We start from the raw sequence: 14,147 nt of genomic DNA, 5'->3' as shown, positions 1-14,147 counted from the left end.
GGGGGTGAGCCCCAGTTGTGCCTGGAGGAATGTGTGAGGGACCCTGGCCAGTCCCTTCCCTAGGAAAGGCAGGAGCAGGTGTTCACCCTGTGCTTTGGTTAGGCAGGGTGCTGCCTCTCCAAGGAGACGTGCCTGCTGTGCGAGCACTGCTTAACGTGATGCCCATAACATCCTAGTGCAGGGGTGCACAAAGTGGGGAGGTGTGAAGTTTCATAAGGGGGAGCAGTGCAATCAGCCTGCCTCTCCTGCAGCCTCTGCTGCCTCTCCCCACCCACCCACCCCCTGCCATGGGAGCACGGTGTGTCACTTCCGGGAGACTTCTGGTTGCTTCCAGGGCTGTTGTGGGGCTCCTGCTAATTGCAGGGACAAAAAGTGGGGCCTGACACAAAAAGTTTGCTCACTCCTGTCCTAGAGGACTCAGGGGAACAGCTCCTTGCACCACCAATGGAAATAGAGATTCCAGAGGTACTGGCATCATCCTGTCATTGTCAGACAAGACTATCACAGGGCCTCTAGCCCAGTTCCTCATGATGACACCAGAGCACATCAGGAGCTTTTGAAAAGGATTGCTTCTAATCTGGAGCCTTAGGCAGAGGAACTAGAAGAGCCCTCAGACTCTGTTTCACGTGTTCTGCTCTTTGGCTTCTGACAGGGTGGTTCTACTCCTTCATGAAAGGGCTTCCAAAATCACTAATGTCCTGTGAAAGATTTCCTCTTCCCTGGATCCTATCTCCATAAGCGCTGAATGCATGTGGTTGAGGTGGTTAACCACAAAGAGAGGCAGGGTCGATCTGGGACCACCCTAAAAATAAAGGCTCGAGGAGACGGGATCTTTTTGGAAGTAAGTTATTTGTCATCCATCCTTCAGCTGATTGTGGCCAACCACTAGGTCATCCTTGGTCATTATTAGTTCAAGATTGGACAATCCATTTCCAGGTTCGAAGTGTTCCTCTGAGTCTTCCAAGAGGGAGTTTCAAGTGATCCTGGATGCAGGCATGACCATTTCCAGGGCTGCCCCTTAGGTGGCATTAAATACGGGGAATGCTACTGCCTGTACAATGGCATTCACTATCTCCATGTGGCCAGCCTCCTGGCTATTCCTCTCTAGGTTGTCCATCAAAGCCCAGAAGTAAATGCAGGACTTGCTCTTCAATGGCCAAGCTCTATTTGTAGACCAAATGGACAGTAAGTTGCATGGCATCAAGGACTCCTGTATTATCCTGAGGACCCTGGGTCACTACATCCCAGCCCCAGCACATAACTACAGCAACCTCCGAGCCAACCTTGTTGTGACCAGCCCCATAATGATTAAAGGACTACATGCCTTCCCCCAGCTCCGCAGTCACCTGTCTACACCCTATGCTTACACCGTCTGCCTTGGTTTACCAAGTAGGGGTCTGAATGATCATATTGAGGGTGTACCCAAGGGTGCAACTTACCAGACTATTTCTGAATCCTCCTTTCCCTGTTCCTTTCTTCTTCTACCACTATCACCTTAGACCACTGGGTCGTCAGCGCTGTGGAGCAGGTTTTTAACCTCCAGTTCTTTTCTGCCCCTCCCCTTTTCACCCATCTTTTCTGCTGAAGGGGTTACTACAGGTGCATTTGGTGGAAGAAGTTCCTCTTGAGTTCAGGAAAAGGGATTCTATTCTCACCACTTCTTAATCTCAAAGACCAAAGGCAGTCTATGACTCATCCTGAACCTGCGAGACCTCAAGAAGTACTTAAAATTCTGCATCATTTCCCCGCATATTTTCTCTGGAATCTGTCATCTCCTCCTTGAATCAGGGAGGCTGGTACGCTGTCCTTGACTTGAAGGGCCCATATTTCCACATAGCAATCTTTCAAGGACATATGTGCTTTCTCCTGTTTATGTTGGGCCCCCACCACTATTATTTTGTGGTATTCCAATCTGGCTAGGCAACAGCACTGAGAGTGTCTGCCAAGTGTACGTCTGTCATACCCCAGCATCTGAGGCAAGCAGATATCTATATACACCTGTGCCTTGATGACTAGCTGGTCAAATGCAACTCCAGGTCTGGAGTCTAAACAGGACCTAATGGTACGTCAAGCCATGTGCCACTTCCTGGGGCTCCTTGTAAATAGCAAGAAGCTGGTGCTGGTGTAGAGGATAGAGTTAATTCTGGTGGTTCTTGACTTGATCTGCACCACGATGTTCCTGCTGCTGGAAATGTTCTAGGCACTGAAGGACCTCATCATGGAAGTTTCCACTCACAGGTATCCCTATTCATGCTGGTACCCCACACAGCCCACCACTGTCAACATCTTTCCCCTTCCCCCATTTCATGGGAGTATTGGCCATTCTGCAGGGAAGGGGCTGAAAGTGAGGTGGGGAAGAGTTTGCCAATTCTCATGGACTGAATGGACCAGGCGTCATTTGCTGCAATGGTGTGTGGTCTAGGAGAGTTGGCAACCCTGGAGCAGGGCAGTAGGAAGGCTCATCTGTAGCCTCAGGACAGCAGGCAGGAGTTGCAAGCAATAGTGGGCAGCGTGAACATGGGCTAAGTGAGTGGAGGATGACAGTGCTGCTGGCTGGAAAGACCCGCCCATCCTCTTCAGCCGCTGGCCACATAACCATCCGCTGCCTGTGGCTGGGAGCAGCTGAAGTTTGCACAGAGTCCTCAGGTTGGAGGAGAGGTGAGGGAGATGGGGTTGGCTGCCTGAGCCCATACCTAGCACATGGCTGCAGAGGGCACTGTGAATTTTGGTGCCCCACATGGCTGTGTGTTTTGTGTATTGATAGGTTGTATTCTTCTGTCATGCCAGGCTTCAGATGCAACCCTTTCAGCAATGGCTGAGGATGGTCTTTTCCCAGTACTGGGCACCCCTGGAAAAGACTATCATCATTTCTCAACTGATACTTACTTCATTACAATGTTGGACTGACCACAGGACAATCCTGGAGGGGATTGCATTCAACAATCCCCCTCACTCCATCAAGTTAGTGTTGAATGCCTCAGAGCTCACCAGTGGGGGGTGGGGCACATCACAGTGACCTTCAGAAACAGGAGATGTGGTCTCTGGAGGAGGCAAACTGGCACTGAAATGTCAAAGAACTCAGAGTAGTTGAACTGGCATGTGGGGTTTTCCTACTGTACCTGTCAGATAAGGTGATGAGAGTCCTGATGGACAATATGACTTTGAATTTCTATCAACAGGCAGGGGAAAGATGCTTGTCAGCTCTGCTAAGAGGCCATCTATCTATAGGCCTTCTGCATCAGCCACAAAATCCATCTGAAAGCTCATCACCTCCTCAGTGTCAGGAGTATGCTGGCAGACCAGCTAAGCAGGGAGTTCTCCTGTTATGGTCAGTACCAGTAGTCTGTCCACTCACAGGTAGCCTGCATGATCTGTGCAAGTGGACCTGTTCCCCACCAGACAGAAAAAAAAGTACCATTGGCTCTCCCTAATGCCTTCCTTCTGTCATGGTTGGGGGAACTAATGTATAGTTCTTGCAAATTCTGCTTGTCAGCAGAGTACTTGCAAAGGTCAAGAAAGACAAAATGCAGGTTATTATGATTGCCCTGGTGTGGCCTCACCAGCATTAGACTGGCACATTCATGAACTTGGTAGTGCCTCTTTCCTGTCCAGTCTTTCAGATTTTCTGTCACAGGACTACAGTCAGCTATTGCATTCCAGTCTGGCATCTCTGCACCTCTGTGTGAAGGCTGCATGGCTGAATCCAAAGGAATGGGCCTGCTCAGATGCCATCCAATAGATCCTCCTGGACAATAGAACGCCCTCAACCAGCCTTAACTTATCTAGCCCAGTGGACGGTATTTTTCCACTCTGCTTTGAAGTATTACAACTGTTCGTCGTGTTCTTCTGTTCAGTCTATCTTAGACTTTCTGCTTCCCCTGAGGTACCAGGGCATGGTACACTTCTCCATTAGAGTGCACCTCATGGCCATCTCTGCCAGGGCCAGATGGTATTTTTTTGTGATGTCATGGTCAGATTCTTGAGAGGCCTCAAGAGGCTCTCCTGCAAGTGTGGATCATTGTCCCATCATGAGATCTTGTTCCTCTCCAGGCTCGTGGGCCTGCCATTTGAGCTGGTGGGTGCCTGATCCCTTTTCACCTGTCATTGAAAGTCACTTTCCTGGTGATGGTGAGCAAGGTGGGTTCCTGAAATTGTCTCTGACCTCTGAGCCACCATACAGAGTCTTTTACAAAGGCAGGGTTCAGTTGTGATCACGCCTGGCCTTTCTTCCAAAAGTACTATCTACATTCCTTATGAACCACAACATCTTCTGTCTGATCCTTTGTCCCAGTCTGAACAAGACCTGTGAGGAGGGGTGTCTCCATGCACTGGACGGCAGAATGGCATCTGTATTGTACTTAGAGCATACAGAACTTTTCATAGCCACAGTGGTGTCCTCACAGAGGATTTCCAACTGGATCACCTCCTGCATAAAGAACTGTTATGAGCTGGCAGATGGCCCTCCACTGCTGATAGTCAGAGCCCACTTGATCAGACTTCAGGTGTTCCTGGCCACTTTCCTAGCACATGTTCCAATCCAGGACCTTTGCAAGGCTGTGACGTGATTCCCTGTTCACACATTCCCAGCATGTTATGACATCACATAGCAAGCCAGTGATGACTCTGTGTTCAGCAGAGCTGTGTTGTAATCTTCACCTTGATAAATTCCTACCTGCATCCAGCGATGCTGCTTTGGAGTCACCTAGTATGAAATGGACATGTGCAAGCACTCAAAGACAAGACAGTTCCTTTTTTCCAATAACTGGTGTTCTTTGAGATGTGTTGCTCATATCCATTAAATGACCCATCCTATTTCCCTCCCGTCAGAGTTTCTACCAAGAAGGAGCTAAGGGTGTCAGGAGCCAGCAATGCCCCTCATAACAAAGCAGGTGTGTGCTGTCAAGGGGCAGTCTATAGGCTCTATGAAAATATGTTTATGAATATATGACATAAATGGAATATGCTTTATGCGAAATACTTTATGTGTGATATAATTGGAAAGCAAGTACTTGACTGAATATGATCATCCAGTTTGTATGTATCGTTCCTTTATTTGAAGTTAGAAATATGAAGTCTATCTATTACTAATATAGTCATGCTAAGTGTGGGCCATTACTTGTACTTCAGAAACTTAATGGCCCAATACTCAGAAGATTGATTTGTGAATAGAACTTTTTTTCTTGAAAGCATGAGAGGAGGAGCTATGGTGACTCCTACCAAAACTTGTGACCATATCACCTGATACTGGAATCCATCTTAAACCATTTGCTTTTCCATGAAACACTAGGAGGTGATTAAACTGAACACAGTCAATTCCTGCTTTATGCAAAACCTATTTTGATGATGCGGAGTGAGGTAATCAAGGTTGTTGATTCTCCTTGGCCATCCCACCCAAGATAAGTGCTAGAAACATCTAAGACTAAACAGGGGAATGACTGAGTCCAGACTGGGAGGCTGTCTAATCTGGAAAGAAACTTATTAAAACAACTCTGAAGGTAAAATATTACATGTAACCAGTTTCTTGATGTATTCAGCCTAGCTTGCAAGTTCATTTTATTTTGTTTAGTAAATACATTGTTCTGTTTGCTATCTCTTATGACCACTTCCGTCCTACGTTTTGTCCTGAATAAAATAACTTTTATTTATTAATAAACCCTATGTAAGTAATTGTTCCTAGGAGAGGGAGGTGTAAGGAATCTGAACATATCTCCCTCTACCATGAGAAAGATGGCAAACATGAGCTTACCTTATATAAAACTTTATACAGAATAAAGATGGATTTATCTAGGGTTCAGGTGACACTGAGGCTCTGCACTGGATTGCTCTTGCAAGTCCCTTTAGCTGGACCTTTCCAGAGCTGATCTGATCTCAGTGTCTGTATTATGCTTCAGAAGTGTGTGTCCCTAGTTCTATGTCATTGCTGGACCCAGTTGAGGGGTGCCTATGAAGGCTGAAAGGTGTGGGCACACTGGTAATTCAGCACATCAGATGCCAGTCCCAAGGTGGACCCAGTGACTGTACCCATCACGTGTGCTGCTCCAGGAAGTACCAGAATGGGCCCCCCATGGATACTGCTGAGGGGAAAACTTCCAGCACCAGTGCAAGTGGCAAGCACATGTACCTAATGTGGAATGAGTATGAGAAACACATCTTCAAGACTGCCAGTTATGGAAAAAGGTAACCATCCGTTCTTCTCCACCTTATTTTGGGAATATGTGGGAGTAGGTTAAAAAGTATCTACCATGGCATCTGTTCTAGGATGTACTCCTACCTGCTACTTGTCATCACACATCTTCAGAACATTTCTTCTCTGCTCATCATGGCCTGGGCACTGGCAATCGTGGGCACTCCAACCCACACCTTGCACCTGCCCATCTAGAGTGTCACTAATGCTGTCTCCCTTGGTGGCAGGAGCTGGTGGTACGTTTTCTGAAACGAGCAGCCAGCAATCTTCAGCAGTCTTTGACGATGCTGCTTCCCAGTCGACGTCTTGCTCTGAATGACCGTAGACGCATTCTGGCTCACCAACTAGGTGAATTCATAATTTGTTATAACAAGGTAAGTGGTTTCCTCTCAAATTCCTCTTTGGGTAGTATCTAAGCCCACTTGGATCCAGATGAGTGTATAATCCAGATCAGTGCCAATGTTTCCTTGTTTCTATTACTTCCATGAGAAGAGGGATGTGTAACACAAACAACCCAGTACTAAACTCCGCCTCCCCTCCACCCTCTACAGCAGCAGACCCTTGATTTTTCTAATTCATTGAAGCTGCGTCTACACGTGCACGCTACTTCGAAGTAGCGGCACCAACTTCGAAATAGCGCCCGTCGCGTCTACACGCATCGGGTGCTATTTCGAAGTTAACTTCGACGTTAGGCGGCGAGATGTCGAAGTCGCTAACCTCATGAGGAGATCGGAATAGCGCCCTACTTCGATGTTCAACGTCGAAGTAGGGACCGCGTAGATGATCCGCGTCCCGCAACGTCGAAATTGCCGGGTCCTCCATGGCGGCCATCAGCTGGGGGGTTGAGAGATGCTCTCTCTCCAGCCCCTGCGGGGCTCTATGGTCACCGTGGGCAGCAGCCCTTAGCCCAGGGCTTCTGGCTGCTTCTGCGGCAGCTGGGGATCTATGCTGCAGGCACAGGGTCTGCAACCAGTTGTTGGCTCTGTGTATCTTGTGTTGTTTAGTGCAACTGTGTCTGGGAGGGGCCCTTTAAGGGAGCGGCTTGCTGTTGAGTCCGCCCTGTGACCCTGTCTGCAGCTGTGCCTGGCATCCCTATTTCGATGTGTGCTACTTTGACGTGTAGACGTTCCCTCGCTGCGCCTATTTCGATGTTGGGCTGAGCAACATCGAAGTTGAACATCGACGTTGCTGGCCCTGGAGGACGTGTAGACGTTATTCATCGAAATAGACTATTTCGATGTTGGCTGCACGTGTAGACGTAGCCTGAATGTTTAAGGACAGCCAGTTCCATATGCAATGACTGTATTGATGTATGGCAAAATCAAGATTACAAAACTGTTTGCATTTCAAATAAATTCCTGTCTGGAGACATCAGGAAAGAGAGACACCCAGTAAAGAACATATAGCTGATACTTAAATTTTTTTGTAGGGTACCTTAGTCTCTAGTGCGTTATCATGGTGCCCCTGAAGACAACAGTTTTGACAGACAATATATATGAAATATTTTACTGTCGATTTAGTATATGAAAAGAGAGAAACTGTATAATTATGTGCATGGTCTTTGGCAGAAAGGGGTTAAAAGTCACTCTGACGTTCTTCACCTCTGCAGATGTAGCCAACCCTGTTGTCATCATGTGATTTGTTACTGATTTATTTTGCTTTGTTTCCTTTTCGGGTCTCCTTTGTCTGCCCACATAACTGAGGAGAGTTAAAATACTAACTCTGTCTGAGGGCTACCTTGCATGGTGCTTCTGTAGCACACCAAGCTCCAGTGCTTAGGGGAAGATATCCATACGGTAGTTTGTGTCTGGACTGACAATCTAATAACCTGTCAGAGCAAAGTGGGGAGTGAAACAAATCAGATTCTGGGAATGCCAGTGCATGTAATGCTATCTGACTTACTGTGTTAGGAGGAGGCACAAAACACTTGAGTAGCACTGGTGGTCACAGGGCACAGATATTTTGGATGAAATTTCCACTCAAAGATTCTGTTCAAATACCAGGGTTTTCTTTTATCAAGTAACTTCACAAAATAAAACTATATAACTGGTAATAAATCTGTTAAGAATCATATTTTCTTATTTTAGAACAAGTTAGAACAGATCACTTGGGGTTTTAGAACATAAACTTCTTCAAGTATTGTTCCTGTGTCCGCTCCACTTTAGTTGGTTGAAACATGTGCCCCTGTGCCTTTGATCAGAGATTTCTGGTAGCAGTGTCCATTCAGCTCATGCATGTGCCTTGCACATCCTTATGCCTTATATAGGGCTTCATAGTTGAACTGCTTTCAGTTCCTTTTCAACCACCTTTGGCCAGATATGGAGGCTAGTTTATGTGCCTGTTCTCTCTCGTATTTGTTTTAGCTTTCATACTTAACTCTCAGTAGTAGTAGACTTAGTACCTTCTAATTGTTGGAACATTCTCCTTTTTCTCTTTTAAAAATGTTTTTTCCCCCATTCCAGAACTTGAACAAATTTGCTTGCACAGGAATGGTGGGCTGTAAAAAGGTTGTCAAGCAATCATTGTTAGTGATAGACATTCACAATGCATTTGTTGGTTGGAGATTCTCATATTCTCAGCAAATGTAAGGTCTGATCTTCTTTTAAAGGAAGATCCTGGAAGGAGAGGGAAATAACGTACAGGCTCTTGATAGTGAAGCAAGCCCTGGGAACTGCTGCTACCTTGATGGTAGAGAGTGCTGCATCTAGGGACTCTCCACTTCTGTCAGTGCCCCACCATCAAGATCAGGGTCATCAAAGGAAAGATGGCACTGAAAATCCAGTACTTCTTTTGGTGCTTGCTCATATCTATTCAACTAAGGTGTGCATGCACCCCATTCACAACTGCCAGAAAGTTTTGCCCTAGCTGCCACACATTGGGTCAGCTGCAGAGCCCCCTGGAGTGGCACCAGTGCAGCACTCGAGACTGTGACGACCTGACAGCCCCTCAGTTCCTTCTTACCACTAGTGACATTGTGACTGAGAATCTTGAGTCTATAGCTTTGTTGTGTAAATAGGTGTAAATATTTTTCTTTTCCCTGTTAGAAGTCAACAAGTGGAGAAGGGTTTCCCTTCTCTCTCTGTGTCACCTCCTGGGACTGGGGAATGAAAAACTCCCAGGGCTCCAAGCAGTGCAGCTCCTGCTTGAAGTCCATGTCAAACGTTGATTTCCCATAACTCTTGTTTGCTGTTTGGGGAAAGCTCACCAGGCTGACAAGAGCTGCATTTGTGAGGCATTTAAGCCTTGGACCTGTAAGGAGCACAACTTTCGAATTCGCCAAGTCCTCAGGGAATCCATGTTCCAGCCTTCAAGACAGGAGCCTGCACTGGATTCTTTGGCGTGCAGCACAGTGCGCTGTCTTCGGGCCCAGCTCCAAAAAAAATTCCTCCCAGCGCCAGCAATCACCGAAGCCTCAGGTCCAGCACCACTCCATCTCTTCAGCAGAGCCTTCGAAGCTGATGCCATTGGTTCTGGCAAAGAATCCTGCAGCATAATTGGCACCATTGCATCCTGACGGCCTCTGGGCCTGAAGCACCAATGCGTCAGCATTACACATACCAAGCACAATTCCTCTGGACTCTCCAAGAGGAGAACACCTGCCAGTTGGCCCCTTTTCCATGCTAGGCACCTACCAGATTGAACCATGTTGACCAGGAGTGCTCAGAACAGGTGTGCCATATCCTTCTCAGTAGCTAATGCCATCCACCAGATGGATGTACCTAGCTAAAAGGAAGTGCTTCTCCTGTTGGTCTCTTCAGCAGGGCCTCACACCCTGATCAGCTTCCTTCCTCAGATGCTGGATTACCTGTTTTTCTAAAACAGGAAGGGCTGGCCTCCTCCTCATTCAAGATCCACTTGGCAGATATCTTACCCTTCCGTCCTGGGTGTTTGCAAACCCCCTGGTTATGGCATTTTCTCAAGGGTATGGACCATCTTCACCATCTGGCACACTGACCAGTTCTTGTTTGGCACCTTAACCTGGTCCTCCGGGTTCTTATGGGTCTCCCTCTTTGAACCCTTGGCCTCATGTTCACTGCTTTTCCTTTCCCGGGAAGTGACATTCCTGGTGACCATCACCTCTGCCAGAAAGGTGTCTGAATTCCAGGCCTTCATGTCTAACCCCCATCCCCCCATGGTTTCCATAAGGATGAGGTTCAGCTTTGACCTCATCCAGCTTTCCTCCCTAAGGGTCAACACATGCTACCTCAGCATCAGAACTATGATGCTCACAGCATGGCTTCTTCATGGTTCTTGAATGAAGAACTCATCTGTTTGGAAGGGGCCAAATGTATCCTTCTAAAGAGCTGTCACCCTTCCACTAGAAGCACCTACTAAAACAAGTGGACATGTTTTCAACAGTGGTGCACCACATGCAATTTACACTCTAATACTGTCTCTATACCTACCTTACTCAGCTACCTCATGGACCTCAGCGTCACAGGCCTCTCTGTCAGAGTACACCAGGTGACGATCATGGCCTTCCATGATTCAGTAGACAACTGCTCCCTCTTCGCACATCCCATGGTAAAACATTTCTGTCATATGACTGGATTTTTATATTGGATACGGAAGCCATTTTATGTGTCCATTGTATCTATTGGCACCGAATATTGTGCTGGGGTGCCATGTGAGGTGTCTCATGAAAGCTGAGGATGCCCTGAATCTATGTATGCTACTGACATGTCTGTGCCATGTGTTTAGGTAAAGTTATAGATTTTGGCTCTGTAACTGTATTTAGAAATGTTCAGAGCCAAGAGTACACAGTAGGAGGTGTGATCTCTTCCCCAGCTGGGGTGTTGGACTAAGACAAAGAAACAAATTCCCAGATGTCAGATACACATCTCAGGAAATTGGGACTGCATCCAATGGCAGAGTGTCACGGCAGCCTACCTGAGTCAGGTGATCCTGATTCTCCAGTGCCTGATGGGAAGAAGAAAGGACTTTTCCCCTCCCCAGGAGAAAACTATAAAATGGGCCTAATAGCATCCATCTTGGTTCCTGTTCCAAGGTTCCATGTTCCAGTGTACTGGCTCCAGCTTGCCAGATCTCCAATTTCCCAGTAACTAAGACTGTGTAACCTGGAATCATACCCCTTATAGGGTGTACTTCCAGAGACTTTCACAAATCAGCATAGAATGTCACTGTTCAGCGTCAGTAATTGTAATTGATGTATGTAAAGTATCTCTCTCTCAATTTTTCTCTCTAATCCTGTTTTTTCTTTCTTTCTTAATAAACCTTTAGATTTTTAGATCTGAAGGATTGGCACGCTTAGTGAGTTGGGTAGGATCCAAGTATATATTGACTTGGGACTGTGGCTGGACCCTTTGGGGCCTGGAAGAATCTGTGTGGTGTTGGTGAAGTAGGTTTTAAGCACCTCTCATCTGAACAGGAGGTTGTTGGTCTGGACTGGCACAGCAGCTGGGAAATCTGTGGGTTTGCTTGTGTGGTTTTTGGCTGGCCAGTGGGGCTGGCAAAGGTACTTTTGTAGCTGGTTGGATTTGCATTAGTGAATAGGAAATCCTATCATGGGGTTGTAAATGGCCCGATTTTAAGCAAAGATACCCTGGGTTGATTTCCTTAGCTGTGCCCAGAAACACCATCATGTTATAGCTTCCTCATGGATCTGCAGAAGACCCATCCAACTCTGTGCCCTTTGGCACCACTGTGGGACCTTAATCTGGTCCTAGATGTACTCACCCAGACCACCCGTAAAACCTTTAGCTACTGCATTACCTCAGTATCTTTCAATGAAGGTGGCTTTCATAGTAGCAATATCATCCACTAGAAGGTAGGGGAAATCGCAGCCCTCATGACAGACCCATCTTTCACCATTTTCAGTAAAAATAAGGTGATACTCAGGCCTCATCCAAAGTTCCTTCCAAAAGTCATAACTGAGTTTCATGTGAACTAACCTATTTTCTTACCTGTGTACTACCCAAAATGTCATACATGTTCCAAAGAGGTGATAGGACATACCATTGGTGCAAGGCAGGCAGTTGCTTTCTACCTCAACAGCACTAAAGCAACTAGAAAATCATACAGACTCTTTGTGGTGTGGTCGGAGCTTCACGCAGGAACAGCTGTTTCAGTACAGTGCCCATCCAAGTGGACTGCAGAATCCATATGCACTGCATACTGTATTAGAGGCAAAAAGGCTCCACAGACTATTCGGGCTCACTCCACATGGGCAGCACTATGCTTTATAAAAAGGGCCAATACCTGCCACAGCTCTAGCAGATGCGGTCCTTCCTTCCTCCACGTGAAGACTCCAACACCCACCTCCATCCGTTGGCTACTGCTACGGAGCACCCACAGGGATCACTCCAAGAAGAAGGGGAAGTTACTTACCCTGTGCAGTAATGATGGGTGCTTCAAGATGTGTCTCTGTGCGTGCTCCATTACCCTCTTTTCTCCCTCTGCCTGGAGTCTGCAAGGACTTCAGGTAGAAAAGAAACAGAAGGGTCCTTGCACCGCACGTGCACTTCACAGAGCGGCTGGAGCACGAGACGTTTAGTGCACATGTGCGGTGCAACAGGGTACTGCACTGACAAATCTTCCTATCAGCAGCACAGGGGTGCCACAAGACCTAAAGTGGAGCAGCCACAGGGACACGTCTCAAAGGACCATTGCTACTGCACAGGGTGAGTAACTTCCCCTTACTCATCTTTGTGGCAGTTTGTTCTTCAGGATGTGTGGCTCTTATCTACTCAATACCCATCCTATTTCCCCACTGCAAGAAGGAACTGAGGGGCGGTTGGGTCAGCAGGGTTATATAGTGGCTCCACAGCTGACCCAATGGGTAGCAGCTACGGTAAAATTTTCCAACAGTTGTGCATGTGGCGCACATACACCTAACTTGAATAGATATGAACAATACATCTAGAAGAACAACCATTACGAAGGCGAGTAACCGTTTTTTCCATCAGTCTCCATGAGCGGAGTATCAATAACTGCACTACTGGTGCTGAAAACTTCTCATTCACAGTATAAGGAAAAGGATAAGAGGAGCACAACAAAGAGCAGCTCATCAAAGATCTGGTCACTGAGATCTCTGGCCCCAGGAGAAGTGCTCCAAGTACTTTAGGTACCACTAAGCATGCTAAGACTTCAACTAAAACACATACCATACTGGTAAAAGGATACCAAATGCTACTAGTAGCAGGAGACTGGTTTTAATGGAATCCTCAACCCCCTCAATACCATCATCATCATTTAGTGCCAGTAGCAAGTTCTGCTGTGTTCCTGGAACTGCAGGAATTCTGGTACCCAAAAACCTTTTGATGCGTAATGAACGGGGGTCCAAGAAATCTGTTTGCTGTGGAAAAATGTGCAATTTGCATTTTTGCAGAGAATCTTTAATTTTTACTTTTGTGAAAAAATACAAACATATATTAGTGAAATTTTACTGAAAATACCAGTGTGACTTATTCAGTGAATGCAACCTCCCCCTCTTGTGGTTGATTTTTGAATGCACCTTAAATTTATAGTGGAGCACCATTTGTCTGATCTAACTGGGACCTAGACCAGACCATATTAGCCAAATATTGGATGATCAGGCAAATTGACAAAGAGCTTTTTATCTGTTATTTTAAGATGATGATGGGAACTCAGTTGGTCAGCCATGGGTGGCTGGTGGCTCAGTTAATACAGAAATCTGGATAATAGAGGTTTGGATAAATGGTGTTTTATATTGTAGCTAGGGAAACTAAAGTTAATTATTTATTTTTAATAATAAAATATGTAAATTGTCATAGTTAGTTTTATTGGAGAATTGTGGTACTGTATTTTTATTACTGAAAACTAGGGTTCCTGTTAATGATCCTGAGTCTCAGCTCCTTGCAGCCTCTGACACCTTTCAGTACTGGGGTCAGCTGAGTCACCAACTGCTCATGTTTCCACAAGACCTACCTCTTTTCCATCTTCTACTGTCAAGGAGAAGGAGTTGTCATCTTTGATACAATTT

General features: G+C 46.4%; 1 protein-coding gene across 6 annotated transcripts in view; it reads left to right on the top strand.

The window, feature by feature from the left end:
- TTLL5 (tubulin tyrosine ligase like 5) overlaps positions 1-14,147 on the top strand; it is a 238,586-nt gene that overhangs the window by 79,876 nt on the left and 144,563 nt on the right. For all 6 annotated transcript variants that reach the window (XR_012646125.1, XM_074998793.1, XM_074998790.1 and 3 more), the window contains exon 23: positions 6,412-6,558. Coding sequence is in view for 5 of the 6 variants with exons in the window: in XM_074998793.1 (XP_074854894.1) it covers positions 6,412-6,558 (147 nt within the window). In the remaining variant the exon portion in view is untranslated. The remainder of the gene's footprint in view (positions 1-6,411; positions 6,559-14,147) is intronic.

Source organism: Carettochelys insculpta, chromosome 6 (assembly GCF_033958435.1).
Source record: "Carettochelys insculpta isolate YL-2023 chromosome 6, ASM3395843v1, whole genome shotgun sequence".
Taxonomy (NCBI): Eukaryota; Metazoa; Chordata; order Testudines; family Carettochelyidae; genus Carettochelys; species Carettochelys insculpta.
This window is presented reverse-complemented; position numbering and strand designations above follow the sequence as displayed.